The sequence below is a fragment of the Diaphorina citri genome, unplaced genomic scaffold, assembly GCF_000475195.1.
Source record: "Diaphorina citri unplaced genomic scaffold, Diaci psyllid genome assembly version 1.1 scaffold76, whole genome shotgun sequence".
Lineage (NCBI taxonomy): Eukaryota > Metazoa > Arthropoda > Insecta > Hemiptera > Psyllidae > Diaphorina > Diaphorina citri.
The window spans coordinates 35,919-51,920 of record NW_007377513.1 but is presented as its reverse complement, the minus strand read 5'-3'; the positions used below and the strand labels follow the sequence as shown (position 1 = coordinate 51,920).

Genomic DNA, 16,002 nt, shown 5'->3' with positions numbered 1-16,002 from the left:
CCATTTATAGCGCTCTCTCACCTGATTGAACTCAAATATTGCCATTATAATATTTGCTGATTTGCTCTCTGAAGCAATTCCGAAAGGAGCGATAAAAAACGGGAGTCCCCCGATTCGGTCGTCTCAGAAGAGAGCTGCAGTATGTGTGACTGTGAGTTTATTTATGGGGAAAAGAACTTATCACTGACTGCCATCAGTAGTAACAAAACTAGTCAAGAAGATTTGTTTGAAATGATATCCACAAGTACGAAGCCATATTTCATAGGGAATACAAGATTCTATCCTAACAACTTATCACTGACTGCCATCAGTAGTAACAAAACTAGTCAAGAAGATTTGTTTGAAATGATATCCACAAGTACGAAGCCATATTTCACAGGGAATACAAGATTATATCCTAATTTTCTGAGTCATTTAACTCTGGACCCAAAGGATGGCTGTGTGCTATCGTAAGCCATTCATCCGAATCTATGTGAGGTTCCTCTTGTGATATTCCTAATCTTGATGATTTTGTTTAGCTTTGTTGTTATTTGTCCATTAGAGAAGTATTAGGCATTCAAATGAGGGCCTTTTTCTAACGAAATGTCTGTGTGGAGTCCAGTATTTAGGACTATCACACGTCATTTTTTTTTCTTACAAACAAATTTTCGAACAGCCCTTCCGAGAAAGGAGTGTCTCTCGCCAATCTGATGAGAGAGAAAAGAAATTCTATGTGTGGGTTCCTACTATTTTTGCTTTTCTGAGTACGAAAAAATCATAGTTTCTATCATGCACTCCCAAATGGAAGAAAAACGGATCTAATAAAAATGATAAAGCACCGTTCTAACAAATAAAACACACTCTTGACAGATATTCTAGGAAAATTCGTTCCTGACTTTATTTCTCAAACGACGTTACCTAATACTACCTTCCTATAGGTATTCCTTCCTTATAAATTGAGTCATGCACTGTGGAGGCAATGTTCAGGTCGATACTGACACTACAGGTATAATCAAATGACTCCATTTCTTGGCAAACAGAGTTCGTCAAAATATTTTGAAAAATAAACACAATATTTAAACTTGAATGAATACACGTATGTGTACTTGACTAGAAAAGTTTTTAATTTCTGTCATAACACACTTAAACTTTTCAACTTCCACCGCCACCACCAGCGTATGACAACAAGCACTAACTTTAATAAACCCGCCTGCCGACTCCACTTCATTTTTCCCCAAACTGTTTCTTCATTAGAGCTAAAATAGTTTCGACTCTTTTTTTGTTTCAAAAAGAACTTGGCGCAAGTTAGAGAACTTGAACAAGTATCTCGTGAAGAATTTCAAAGCTTCCACTTTGCATTCTATTTCTACACGGAATGTTTTGTAGCTAGTCTTCTTCACATGCATTTCATTATTTCCAACTAATGCAAAGGAATGTTTCCTGCAGATCTTCGACATTTACAAAAACAACTGCACACTGGACATATTGATTGGCTATTTTAATCCAAGGGTCAGAGGCTCGAGCCCACATGCTTCAGCTTACATGACAACAGACAAGAGGTACACATGCCAATCCCAAAATTCAAAATATGATGAGTAGGAAAACTTATGATGAGTAGGAAATGAAAGAGTTTTGATTTCTGATTTCGAATTAAATCATATTGATGAAGTAGTTATCATACACAAGAGAAGCGGATAGATTTTCCTCCATTGTTCGAACATAATCACCTGGAAAACTTTTTTCCAATAGACACAACACATGCATCATCATAGTAACAGATTTCACAAACATAAGTAAATTAGCTGTTTATTTGCTCCGTCAATTTATTCCGCAAAAACCACTTTGACTCATTGAAAGGGACAAATCTCCACAGAAATAATAAAAATAATTTATTTTAATTATTGACAAATAAGATAGGATTTAAATTAACATGTTTGCGCGATTAAATGTGCATGTAAATGACACATTATGAACGTTTTAAATGCCCATTTTAATGTAAGTAACAATAATATAGTCAATGATCTTTATGGAGAATAGGTTTCCAACAGGAAGAAAGAATTTCGAAAATGACGGACGATCCACGAAGCAACTTCTGTAGAATTTTCATCTCCTCAGGTGGCCTTGAAACACCTTGTAGATACCTCCAAAAGTGTACATACATACATGGTAATTATGTATATTCTACATGGAATACAGTTACATAGCCAAACAGTTTCCAACAACTGAAAGTTGGAAAGCTCCAGTATGGTGTAAGGGTAAGGTACATAGATATGTGTACTTACTCTACGTGCTGGACATCTGGATATTCGGGGTGCAAAACTAAACCCTAACAAGAGAAATTAAAATTAATGGTAATTTCAGTCCGAAATATAAATTATGGAGGCCGTAACCACAATTTTGTTAATATGGATTGAAAATGAAAACAGCACATCCCTTTTTTAGCTGGTAATAATGCGTGATGTAATTGCTGTTGCCTAAGCAAAGGGTTCAACATGAATTTCCAAGGAGGGAAAGACATTTTGCGGTTTCGAACGATATTAAAATAGGAAGTTTGATATTTAATCCCTCTTGATTTTGAGGAAAATCTCACCGTAAGTTTGTACGCTGTAGGAACAGTTTTCTACAACAATAAATTCTCTGTTCCCTCCTTCCATGTTTGTTCTCGTGAAAGAAAAGGATTCTCACACCATTCTGCTCCTTGGTCCGAAGTCTTATCTTTGAAGATAGTTGGTTCTTTCCGTATGATCTATGAAAGTGGAAACAATCTGGCTAGTAAGGTCCAAAAAGGAAATGGTAAGATGGACAAGAGCATAGAACAACCAATCCGAAGATGATATGGTAAGAAGGGAAGAACTCAAAGAGGAAGAGTAACACGAAGATATGCCAGAGTACTTTCATGTCTACATGGTGTTGCAGACAAAGGATAACATCTCGATCCAATTTTGTCCCATGAATATCAGGAAAATCAGCCATTGAATAGAAAAAAAATAAGAAAAGCAATGGACATGAGATATAAATAATGAAAGATTCAACACATCTAAAAATTGAAAGCAAATTAATGCTCACAATCATTATAAATTCCAACTGAAGTATTAGGAGTTTGGCAAAGACCTTGGGGCAAAATGCATTTTCAGAAGGCCATTCACAAAGTACTAAATTAAGCATACAAACAGACGAATTTGTACCAATGCATTAGCTGCTTCTTTTCTAAAATATAGAAATTATGCAAATCGCAGATAAAATTATTCGTTATCTCCTCTATTCTCCTTTCTCATAATTTGAAAATTTGCCATTTAGCACAGCATTACAAATAGTACGTACCCACAAGAGTGTGGGTTGGAACAAATGCGTACATCATATATTATGGAATATGCATGACCTGTGTGTATTAAACAAGATTACGGGGACATTTTTAAAAATAAATAAAAAAGACATGTTCAAAAGATTTAAGCCCATTTGTTTATGACAGTCCTATTTTTTAGAAAAATACAGCGGTTAACATTGCAAGAATATGCATGCACCCTTGCCTTGCCGATGTATTAAAATAATAAAGGGTTACTTTGATAGATAATAATCCTACGAAGAAATAAGAATGGTAATGAATTGATAGAATGTTATTTAGCAAAATTCGTTGTGATGAATTTAAAGGGACAGAAATAATAAAATAATTTATTTTAATTATTGACAAACAAGATAGGGTTTAAATTAACATGTTTGCTCGATTAAATGTGCAAGTAAATGACACTTTATGAACGTTTCAAATGCCTATTTTAAAGGCAGATTTAAGTAACAATAATATAGTCAATGATCTTTATGGAGAATAGGTTTCCAACAGGAAAAAAGAATTTCGAAAATGACGGACGATCCACGAAGCAACTAATTTTGTAGAAATCTCATCTCAGCAGGTGGCCTTGAAACACCCTATAGATACTTACATAAGTGTACATAAATGCATGGTAATTATGTACATGAAATACGGTTACATAGCCAAACAGTTTCCAACAACTGAAAGTTGGAAAGCTCCAGTATGGTGTAAGGTACATAGATATGTGTACTTACTCCTACGTGCTGGACATCTTAAATTCGGGGTGAAAAAGTAAACCCTAACAGGAGAAATTAAAATTAATGGGAATTTCAGTCCGAAATATAAATTATGGAGGCCGTGGTCAGTAGAAAATATGTCAAAGTTCAGTGGCCCGCTAGTTTTTTGTTCCATGTCCAGATTTACACTAATTGGGAAAGTTCAAGGATAAGGGATTCTTTCGTAACCTTTGCACGGCTTTTCTTATGTAAGTTTGTATTATGAGATGACATTTGACTGACTGAAATTGACGACAAGTCACAAACAATCGGATGATATTCTGAAAAATCAGGATCCATACCGCCGTCATTATGAGCTACATACTCGTAGGTCCATAGATGTTAAATGTTTGACTAGCATCCACAGTATGGTTTTTTTGAAAACCCTATCACTATTTCCAAAACACTCCCCCCCCCTGCACAATATTTTCAGCTGTCAATGACCTGTATGCTGTTCATAATATTTTCTTTTCCGAGGCGGGGTGTCAAATTCAACCAAGAGGATTTATAGTGGCCTTGCCTTGTACGCTAGTGTGGAAAGTATTTCACGGACCTGTCTGTAACAGATACTTTGTGCAGTTTTCTATAACAATAAATTCTCTGTTCCCTCCTTCCATGTTTGTTCTCGTGAAAGAAAAGGATTCTCACACCATTCTGCTCCTCGGTCCGAAGTCTTATCTTTGAAGATAGTTGGTTCTTTCCGTATGATCTATGAAGGTGGAAACAATCTGGCTAGTAAGGTCCAAAAAGGAAATGGTAAGATGGAAAAGAACATAGAACAACCTATCCGAAGATGATATGGTAAGAAGAGAAGAACTCAAAGAGGAAGAGTAACATGAAGATATATATGCCAGAGTACTTTCATGTCTACATGGTGCACAGTTGCAGACAAAGGATAACATCTCGATCCAATTTTGTCCCATGAATATTAGGAAAATCAGCCATTGAATAGTGTTCGCGGTATCCGCGGTTTGTTCGCGGTATCCGCGGTTTGTTCGCGGTATCCGCGGCTTATTCGCGTTATCCGCGGTTTGTTCGCGTTATCCGCGGTTTGTTCGCGGTATCCGCGGCTTGTTCGCGGTATCCGCGGTTTGTTCTTGGTATCTTTCGAAGTGTGTATTACAAAACACTTAGCTAAATTACGAAAGGGTAAATAATTTCTCAGAAATTGTTTTGGTGATGAAAGTTGCGGTTTTCTTGGAATAGCTAAGGAAAAGGCATGGTGAGGTGCATGATTTCCGAGGACAAAATTTTTAATGGAAAAAAGATGCACTCGTTGACCTAAAGATAATGCTCGTGAAGGAAAACACCAACGGTACATTTGAAACATGGCGGAGAGAGAGAGAGAGAGAGAGAGAGAGGACCCTCGGGTTTCTCCATGGAAAACAAAGAGAGCAGATTTTCATCTCTTCATAACTGAAAACTGCTAGGAACACCATTATATAAATAATGAAAGATTCAACACATCTAAAAATTGAAAGCAAATTCATGCTCACAATCATTATAAATTCCAACTGAAGTATTAGGAACTAAGGAAAAGGCATGGTGAGGTGCATGATTTCCGAGGACAAAATTTTTAATGGAAAAAAGATGCACTCGTTGACCTAAAGATAATGCCCGTGAAGGAAAACACCAACGGTACATTTGAAACGTGGCGGAGAGAGAGAGAGGACCCTCGGGTTTCTCCATGGAAAACAAAGAGAGCAGATTTTCATCTCTTCATAACTGAAAACTGCTAGGAACACCATTAATTAAACGGAAAGAGAAACTCAAGGAAGAGGGATTTCAGAGGTTAACAAAGACAGGGCTGGAGTTTGTTCCTGACAGGGCTGGTGTTGTTTAAGAAATTAAATTGAAGAGTACATCGAAAAACCTTAATTTAGAATATATCAATGTAAGGTTAAGAGTGTTACCTTACTCAAGTGCAAACACCATATTACACAACGTTAACTCTAAAGAAGAGGCCCTTAGTTCTAAGGGAACACCATTAATTAAACGGAAAGAGAAACTCAAGGAAGAGGGATTTCAGAGGTTAACAAAGACAGGGCTGGAGTTTGTTCCTGACAGAGCTGGTGTTGTTTAAGAAAATAAATTGAAGAGTACATCAAAAAACCTTAATTTAGAATATATCGATGTAAGGTAACACTCTTAAGCCTTACTCAAGCCTTAAGCCCAGGGCTGGTGTTGTTTAAGAAATTAAATTGAAGAGTACATCGAAAAACCTTAATTTGGAATATATCAATGTAAGGTTAAGAGTGTTAGCTTACTCAAGTGCAAACACCATCTTACACAACGTTAACTCTAAAGAAAAGGCCCTTAGTTTTAAGTAGGACACCCCTAGATCCTGGCCCTGTGTTTAAGGACAAGCTGTAAGCAAGGGATAGGAGGACATGTTGAGAGAAAATAAATTCTCATAAGTTTATACATGGCAAATTGGTCCCAGAGCGAGTCTCGGATTATGTTGTGTAATAATTACGACGGTACGGGGTACGGTAATTCTACCACCGCTGTCATCTCCAACATTTTTTTCCTCCTCCTAAAACAAAATTCCCAGACAGCCTTCTCAGAAATAAACGGAGAGAATGCCTCAGCTTGTCCATTAGAGAAGTATTAGGCATTCAAATGAGGGCCTTTTTCTAACGAAATGTCTGTATTGATTCCAGTATTTAGGACTATCACACGTCATTTTTTCTTACAAACAAATTTTCAGACAGCCCTTCTGAGAAAGGAGTGCCTCTCGCCATTCTGATGAGAGAGAAAAGAAAATTCTATGTGTGGGTTCCTTTGTCCATTAGAGAAGTATTAGGCATTCAAATGAGGGCCTTTTTCTAACGAAATGTCTGTGTGGAGTCCAGTATTTAGGACTATCACAAGTCATTTTTTTTTCTTACAAACAAATTTTCAGACAGCCCTTCTGAGAAAGGAGTGTCTCTCGCCAATCTGATGAGAGAGAAAAGAAATTCTATGTGTGGGTTCCTACTATTTTTGCTTTTCTGAGTACGAAAAAATCATAGTTTCTATCATGCACTCCCAAATGGAAGAAAAACGGATCTAATAAAAATGATAAAGCACCGTTCTAACAAATAAAACACACTCTTGACAGATATTCTAGGAAAATTCGTTCCTGACTTTATTTCTCAAACGACGTTACCTAATATGAGGAATCTCCAAACCCATGGTCAAAATATAGGAGAAATTTCCCCTTAACCCCCAACATTTCCCCTATCCCCTACTTTTATTTTTGATAGTAGGGGGTCAAGGGGAGGTTTCTTTAGACCTAGATTTTTATCAGAGCTCATTCTCTCTTCTGATTTCAGATTGGAAGGTTCTCTGTTCCTGGTCCCTCTCTGTGTTATCTCCAAATATTTCAACATGGATTGTTGGAAAACAAGAATACCCATTATACTTTAAGTTGAAGAATTTCAAAGCTTCCACTTTGCATTCTATTTCTACACGGAATGTTTTGTAGCTAGTCTTCTTCACATGCATTTCATTATTTCCTACTGATGCAAAATGCAAAGGAATGTTTCCTGTAGATCTTCGACATTTACAAAAACAACTGCACACTGGACATGTTACCGAGAGGGTAGCAACAGCACATGGGGCTATTGAAAACCTACATACTTGTACATACAGTCAATTTGAACTAATGTTGATGAGTTCGATAGATATAGACAAGAGAAGCGGATAGATTTTCCTCCATTGTTCGAACATAATCACCTGGAAAACTTTTTTTCCAATAGACACAACACATGCATCCCCCACTCTCGATAATGAAACAATGTCCCTCTAAGTACCTCCTGCCTATGGAAACAAGAGAGGAAGGAGGTGGAAAAAAATACATTGTAGGAAAAACAATAAAAACACAACTTGTATTCGAAAAAAAAGGAGAGGAGGAAAAGCATGAGAAAAAGAAATTAGTGCAAACCATTATAACAATCAATAAATGTCAGAAACACCTGAGGATATTAAGGCCTAAACAATAAAACCTAGGCAAGGGGAGGGTGCATGACTGCCATAACAGATTAAGCAAGGGGGGGGGAGTGTCTATAAATGTCAGAAACACCTGAGGATATTAAGGCCTAAACAATAAAACCTAGGCAAGGGGAGGGTGCATGACTGCCATAACAGATTAAGCGGAATGTCTCGATGGAGAAATAAATAATATATTATCTCCTCTGTTCATAAAAATTGAAACGTGGAAGTCCAGAAACCTGAACAGTCGTTAGATTTACAGAACAACTTTCCAAATGTTTTAAAGCTGCACGTGCCCTGGAAAAATGTTCTAAAAAACTTCAAATATTGGGTAGGTATGAGTGTAGTAAAAAAGTTTCAGAGCCCATTAGGAAAGTCCTAATAATATGTTACCTACTTATTATAACTTTATTAGATATCTACAGTACAATGCTCGAGAGAAACACATTTCGATATTATTATACCTACATACTTAGTAGGTGGGAATCTGAAGGGCAATATAAACCAGGTTTCATAATCACAAAAGCACACAAACTCAAAGAAATTTCCTCCAGAAAAATTAAGATAGCTTGAAATTAGACATCCTCAAGAGAGAGGTAATTAAAGTCTTCTGTTGAGCAACATTTACAGTGTCCTCTAACTAGACCAAGTAGATGCATTACTTAAATTTCACACATCACATACATACTCCCACTCAAACGGAACATATAAACTTTCCCTTATGTAAATGCATTTCTAAGCTGAAAGCACACTACTTAACGCGTAGACATCCTCAAGAGAGAGGTAATTAAAGTCTTCTGTTGAGCAACATTTACAGTGTCCTCTAATTAGACCAAGTAGATGCATTACTTGAACTTAACACATACATACTCCCACTCAAACGGAACATATGAACTTTCCTTATGTAAATGCATTTCTAAGCTGAAAGCACACTACTTAACGCCGGCAACCCATCACATACATACTCCCACTCAAACGGAACATATAAACTTTCCCTTATGTAAATGCATTTCTAAGCTGAAAGCACACTACTTAACGCCGGCAACTCTACATACAACAATTACACAACTACAATTTCAGACACTTTATTTAGGCACATTCATTTTCCACATGGGGGAAGGTAATCAAATAGGAAAATATTAATTATCTTGAGAGTAAATCATATTTCAGTTCACGCCTTGAAAGGAAATTTTACACCACGGCGGATTACACAGGGTTACAGGGTGTTGAAAAAACAGGGTAGAAATTGGAGTGCACTTTTGCTGACTAAGGAGATGAATACGCTACCCTCCTATTTTGATAATGTAAACTATTTTTCTAAAAACCTCCATATTTCAGTTCACGCCTTGAAAGGAAATTTTACACCACGGCGGATTACACAGGGTTACAGGGTGTTGAAAAAACAGGGTAGAAATTAGAGTGCACTTTTGCTGACTAAGGAGATGAATACGCTATCCTCCTATTTTGATAATGTAAAGGTAAACTGTCCTGGACTTTAGATACACAGTAGCCCTGGGACAAAATATTCTGAGAACACGAGAAATAATTTCATTATCAAGATTGCATTTCGTCTTTTGAATAATTATTTCTAGGTGGACAAAAGACTCATGTACTTTATGTTTGTCCTTGAAGTTTCAAACTTTCAAGTTCAAGCAATAACAGTCGATTTAGAGCTTGAAGTTGGAACATATTTCTCATGTGGACACACTTTCCCAACTTGGATGTAACGCTCAAATGATGGATGAATTTAGGTTACATACGTACACATACGTGTGAGGGAGTTTTCTCTTCACATAGAGGTACACACAACATATACAAACATCATATGGAGACATGTTCGATGCATGTGTACCAACACGTCATTAGGGTATATGTTCAACATAAACCTGTAAACCTGGGGATAAGTAATTAAATTCGAAAAATTAAGAAAAATGTCTCCGCAGACACATTTAATACGTCGAGAATGATTGCAACAAATGTTCCAGATATCCACCGACCACAGACAATTGCATAATAAAAATGCTAACAAACCCCATGTTACAATTTCGAAAAATGAAATTACAGAGCGAAACTACAACGTAGATATTTCGAGAAAAGCAACTACACTCGACGTATTTTGAGAGCATTTTAAAATTTTCCTTTTGAATGACTTTTGAGCTGAGAGTTTGCTCATGAATATTTTGCCCGAGAAAGAAATAAAATGTGGAGATAGTGTACACATTATTGTCAGTAGAAAATATGTCAAAGTTCAGTGGCCCGCTAGTTTTTTGTTCCATGTCCAGATATACACTAATTGGGAAAGTTCAAGGATTAGGTATTCTTTCGCAACCTTTGCACGGCTTTTGTTATGTAAGTATTATGAGATGACATTTGACTGACTGAAATTGACAAGTCACAAACAATCGGATGTCGGACGATATTCTGAAAAATCAGGATCCATACCGCCGTCATCATGAGCTACATACTCGTAGGTACCTAGATGTTAAATGTTTTTGACTAGTATCCACAATATGGTTTTTTGAAAACCCTATCACTAGTCAGTAGAAAATATGTCAAAGTTCAGTGGCCCGCTAGTTTTTTGTTCCATGTCCAGATTTACACTAATTGGGAAAGTTCAAGGATAACGGATTCTTTCGCAACCTTTGCACGGCTTTTGTTATGTAAGTATTATGAGATGACATTTGACTAACTGAAATTGACAAGTCACAAACAATCGGATGTCGGATGATATTCTGAAAAATCAGGATCCATACCGCCGTCATCATGAGCTACATACTCGTAGGTACCGTAGATGTTAAATGTTTTTGACTAGTATCCACAATATAGTTTTTTGAAAACCCTATCACTGTTTCCAAAACACTCCTACCCCCCTGCACGATATTTTCAGCTGTCAATGACCTGTATGCTGTTCATATTTTCTTTTCCGAGGCGGGGTGTCAAATTCAACCAAGAGGATTTATAGTGGCCTTGCCTTGTACGCTAGTGCGGAAAGTATTTTACGGACCTGTCTGTAACAGATACTTTGTGCAGTTTTCTACGCATTACACAAAAAGCATTTTCTATATGTTCCATATTATTATTATTCTCTTTCATCCTGGAGGTATTTCTTTGAGGAGTTTGTGAAAACTAGATAGAGAAACTAAACGTAACCTTCAAAACAAGTACCTCATTGGACTGATGCACAAATCTTTCTGCAGGTTTACCCCTAAATGCATTGAATATGAACTGTACAAGTCATCTGTCATATGACCTAGTGACTGAGCAGGAGTACCTACCTAATCTTTCACAGCTGAAAACACGTTGTTAAACGATATTTAAACGATTATGGGTACAAGTCATCTGTCATATGACCTAGTGACTGAGCAGGAGTACCTACCTAATCTTTTACAGCTGAAAACACGTTGTTAAACGATATTCAAACGATTATGCAATGTATAGGATAGTGAGGAAAACAACCAATAATGTAGTACAAAAATAAAGCGGTATTTCATAGAGCGAGAAGGAAAAAAAGCAATAAGGAGATGATAGCAAACATGATGCGGAATTTGATGAAACATTGCATCAGAAAACAAAAGCTATAATATAAAATACCATGAGAGATGTTGATAGGATCGGGGAATTGAGTTTGCAGATGAATTCATAGGTTTCATATTCAATATTGTGTAGTGTATTTGCAGAAATTGTAGATGTAATTATGGCAGTATGAATACTGAATTTCTGTGGTTATAAATGCATAAATTGATACCCTAGGAGGAATGAGGAATGAATTATTCCCGTCATGGAAATCTAGGATAAACGCAGTATGACATACATGTAATGTGTTTTAGACTTTAGACACCTTTCATGATATAATATATTATATCCTTGTGTCGCCCAGCCAAGATTGCTCTTAACCACAGTCCTCTTACCCAAACAAATAATGGCTTTCAACTTTGGAGTACTGAACAGTCTAGTGCTATAATGTATTATAGTAAAATACAATATAATACATTATTTTATTTTATGTTGTTTTCTCTGGGGTACTCGAAAACTTTTTCGCTCTTTTCTCTTCTTCCTCTCTCATACCTATGTACATCTAGTTGATTTCTCTCTCGCACTTTTTCTTATTCTCCATGTCCCCATTCTCTTGTTTCCCCTCTTTTTCTACACACCTATATCCCTCTCCCTTTTTCTTTCTTCCTTACTCCCTCGTATGTCTCATTATTCTGTTTGTTTTGTAACATTGGAACATATTTTCCATTTATATGCTAGGAAGGTGGAAGGAGAATAGGAGGGAGTTGTGAATATTTTAAGCTGAACCTTCCTCCTTTTGAGTGCTATAGGCCTTTTCGTACATCAAGATTTCTAGGGCAAATTAGTTTGTTACGTTCTGCCTGTCCCAATATAAAATTGTGGGTCCTGAACCTGCAAAATTCTTCTCAAGAAACAAAGCTCTTTCAAGATAATATTTATGTACTTGGCGGGAAAATTAAGGTAAAATCTGAAGTAATATTTCATCGTGGACATTTTTCCAAGATAAAGGAAAACCCGAAGACATGCATGGATAGTGTAGAATGCAAAACTATCGGTAAGTATGGAGGGGAAATGCATTATTAAGGGTGAAAAATAATCATCTTTTTTTATCAAAAAATAAAATATTAGGGATGGAAAGTAAGGATACAGACATTTTCCATTAAGACCTCTTCTGTCCAAACCTCTTTGGAGCAAAGAAGACTGGTCTTAGTAAGATTATTTATACATATTAGAAGACTTGAGAACAGAACGGATTATTTTTGTAAGCAAATGATAATGAATCCGAACAGGCCAGGAAATTTCCATGAGTCCTTTTCAGAAAATCACCATTGCTACGAATAGGATAAATAAAATATTAGGGATGGAAAGTAAGGATACAGACATTTTCCATTAAGACCTCTTCTGTCCAAACCTCTTTGGAGCAAAGAAGACTTGTCGTACAATGTTTAAGGTTAGAAAGATTGTTTATACATATTAGAAGACTTGAGAACAGAATCACTTTTTTTGCAAGCAAATGACAATGAATTCGAACGTGGCAGGAAATTTCCATGAGTCCTTTTCAGAAAATTACCATTGCTACGAATAGTCTTGTTTCCCCTCTTTTTCTACACACCTATATCCCTCTCCCTTTTTCTTTCTTCCTTACTCCCTCGTATGTCTCATTATTCTGTTTGGTTTTTTTTTTTCAATATTTATAAGGTCTGGTGGGTTTGCACTATTTTTCTCTTTCAAAACAATACATGACACAGGGAGAAGAACAAAAAGGTTAGGAGGGTAGTATTGAAGTATGAGAGTAACATTTTAGCAGAATTAAGTACATGAGTTCGACAGATTTCAGGAAGGTAAAAAGAAAGACGCGAAGAAAAGAAATAACAAATAAACTTGCCCCAAGTGATACACATTACAAAGATAGGAAACTAAACGGAATGAATTTGAAGCAAGATAAATAGAATTAAAATATTCTCATAATCATATTATCTTTGCAGACACTATTAACACAAACACCGGGCGACAAGAACGACAAAAGTAAATGCAAGAAAAACAAAGAAATGAGAATAAAACTGTTGGATGACATGAACCCACTTAATTCTGCACAAACTGTGGAACATTTGCTCATGAAAAAGCAACTACTCTTCGGTCTAATTAAGTTTAAAACTAATGAGACCTGTTCCGTCCTAAGACAACACAGGTGTTGATACTCATGAAAAAGCAACTACTCTTCGGTCTAATTAAGTTTAAAACTAATGAGACCTGTTCCGTCCTAAGACAACACAGGTGTTGATATATACGTAAACTCCATTGGAATAAATATTACAAGGAAGCAAATTGTCTACATACAAATGAGACAAAAACTAGAGAAATCATAAAAAGTAGGTACAGAATTATTCCAACAGAAGTACATCAGAAATATTAATGAATACAATTTAGACGACACTGGATTAAAAATATGGAAAACATTATCTAAATGTGCCTTCTCTTTGAGAATAAAGAAGCTGCAAAAGAGCATAAAAAAAGCACCTGGGTAAAGCAGAGGTTATTGAGCACAAATGTACAAGGCGGAACTAGAGAAGTTCTAAGTGCAGCAACATGAAAAGGTTATAAGAATTCATTACCTTCATTGCACTTAAGAAATAAAATGATGATCTCTAAGACATGAGCGGAATAATTGTAACAAATGAGCGCACTTCTTTCTCGTTAGAAAACTAATGGGGAGTGAATGGAGCTACTTCGTTCTAGACGCTAATGATGCTTTCAACAAAATGAGCGCACTTCTTTCTCGTTAGAAAACTAATGGGGAGTGAATGGAGCTACTTCGTTCTAGACGCTAATGATGCTTTCAACAAAATTCTGCCATTAGAAGCATTTCAAGCATTGGTCTACTTGTATTTTGATGGCAATGACTTGGGAGGAGAAATTCGGCAACAAAAATGAAAACTGTGTAAGGACCATTCTTGAAACCGTAACAAATGAGCGCACTTCTTTCTCGTTAGAAAACTAATGGGGAGTGAATGGAGCTACTTCGTTCTAGACGCTAATGATGCTTTCAAAATTCTAATGATGCTTCAAAATTCTGCCATTAGAAGCATTTCAAGCATTGGTCTACTTGTATTTTGATGGCAATGACTTGGGAGGAGAAATTTGGCAACAAAAATGAAAACTGTGTAAGGACCATTCTTGAGGCAATGACTTGGGAGGAGAAATTTGGCAACAAAAATGAAAACTGTGTAAGGACCATTCTTGAAACGCAAGTTTAGTTCAAGCCTTGACGGATTACATGCTTTTGCGAATACCACCAATGAAAGTGTTCATTTTACTTTAAGGGATTACATGCTTTTGCGAACACCACCAATGAAAGTGTTCATTTTACTTTTTATTTTCACTTACGACCTTGTGATTTGTGAAACTAACGTATACGCTGGACTGCTGTTTACACTTACCTGAAACAAAGAACAAGAACATGACATTAGCTACTTATTTGTTACAGAAGGATTTTGTTTTTGATATAGGTAATGACTGGAAATTGCAATCTTTGGAAGGACTTAAGTAGTTGAGAGTACCTAATAGTGGAGATACCATAACTTCCTCTGAATATTGTAAGTCTTTCGCAATTGACAAACTTTGGAAGGACTTAAGTAGTTGAGAGTACCTAATAGTGGAGATACCATAACTTCTTCTGAATATTGTGAGTCTTTCGCAATTGACAAACGTGACTGCTTAATGTAAAGTCTCACAATATTGAGGTTTGATACTTTTATCAAGTTTCCTCTCTGATTTCAAATGACCCAAAGTTGCCCTAAGGCCACCACGTTCGTTGGGTCCAGATATCCGGTATCTAATTAGAAAAACGAAACTAGAAACTTCGACCAAAAACCTTCACTTCGTAAACCCCGTTCTAAAAGGAAATCATTATAAATGGCTGAGAGACATTATTTTCAAGAATACAAAACTAGTGGAAGAAGAAAAAGGAGCAAATAACAGGAAAAATAAAAGTTGTGGTAGAGAAATGGAAGTGTTTTAACATGAAACTTCCAGCAGAAATTCAAACCAATTTTAAAATTCACGCCAAACTTTGAATATTATCTTCCAAGAAACCTTTCCTTCAAAACTTTTTTTTTCTGATTCAAATCCTTGGAGTAACATATGTTATCATTTGAAAGTTGCTGATGGCAAAAGAGGCTGCTGAGTGCTGACTTTGCATTCTAACATCAGAGAGACAAGTTACTCGGTTTATTATTGAAATCCCTCCTAGCTACTCCTTTCGTGAGGGAGAGGGAGGGAATGTGTCAAAAAGTTGGATGTTGTTTCTTGATAATATATCGGAAGATTTTTTTTTTTTTTTTGCTTTTTATTTATGTTTCATCAGATGATTCAAAACAATACTATGCACCATCTACAATAAATGCTAAGTCAACCCAATAAGAGCACAAGGAAAAATCTGTTTCTAATAGTAAACTC

The 16,002-nt window shown here is 36.2% G+C and overlaps 1 protein-coding gene across 1 annotated transcript in view; it reads right to left on the bottom strand.

The window, feature by feature from the left end:
• Positions 1-14,238, bottom strand: part of LOC113472529 (RNA-binding protein 24-like) — a 49,150-nt gene extending 34,912 nt beyond the window's left edge. Inside the window, exon 1 of the mRNA XM_026832311.1 lies at positions 14,160-14,238. Coding sequence (XP_026688112.1) covers positions 14,160-14,165 — 6 coding nt within the window. The 5' untranslated portion in view covers positions 14,166-14,238. The remainder of the gene's footprint in view (positions 1-14,159) is intronic.
• Positions 14,239-16,002: the final 1,764 nt, after the last annotated feature.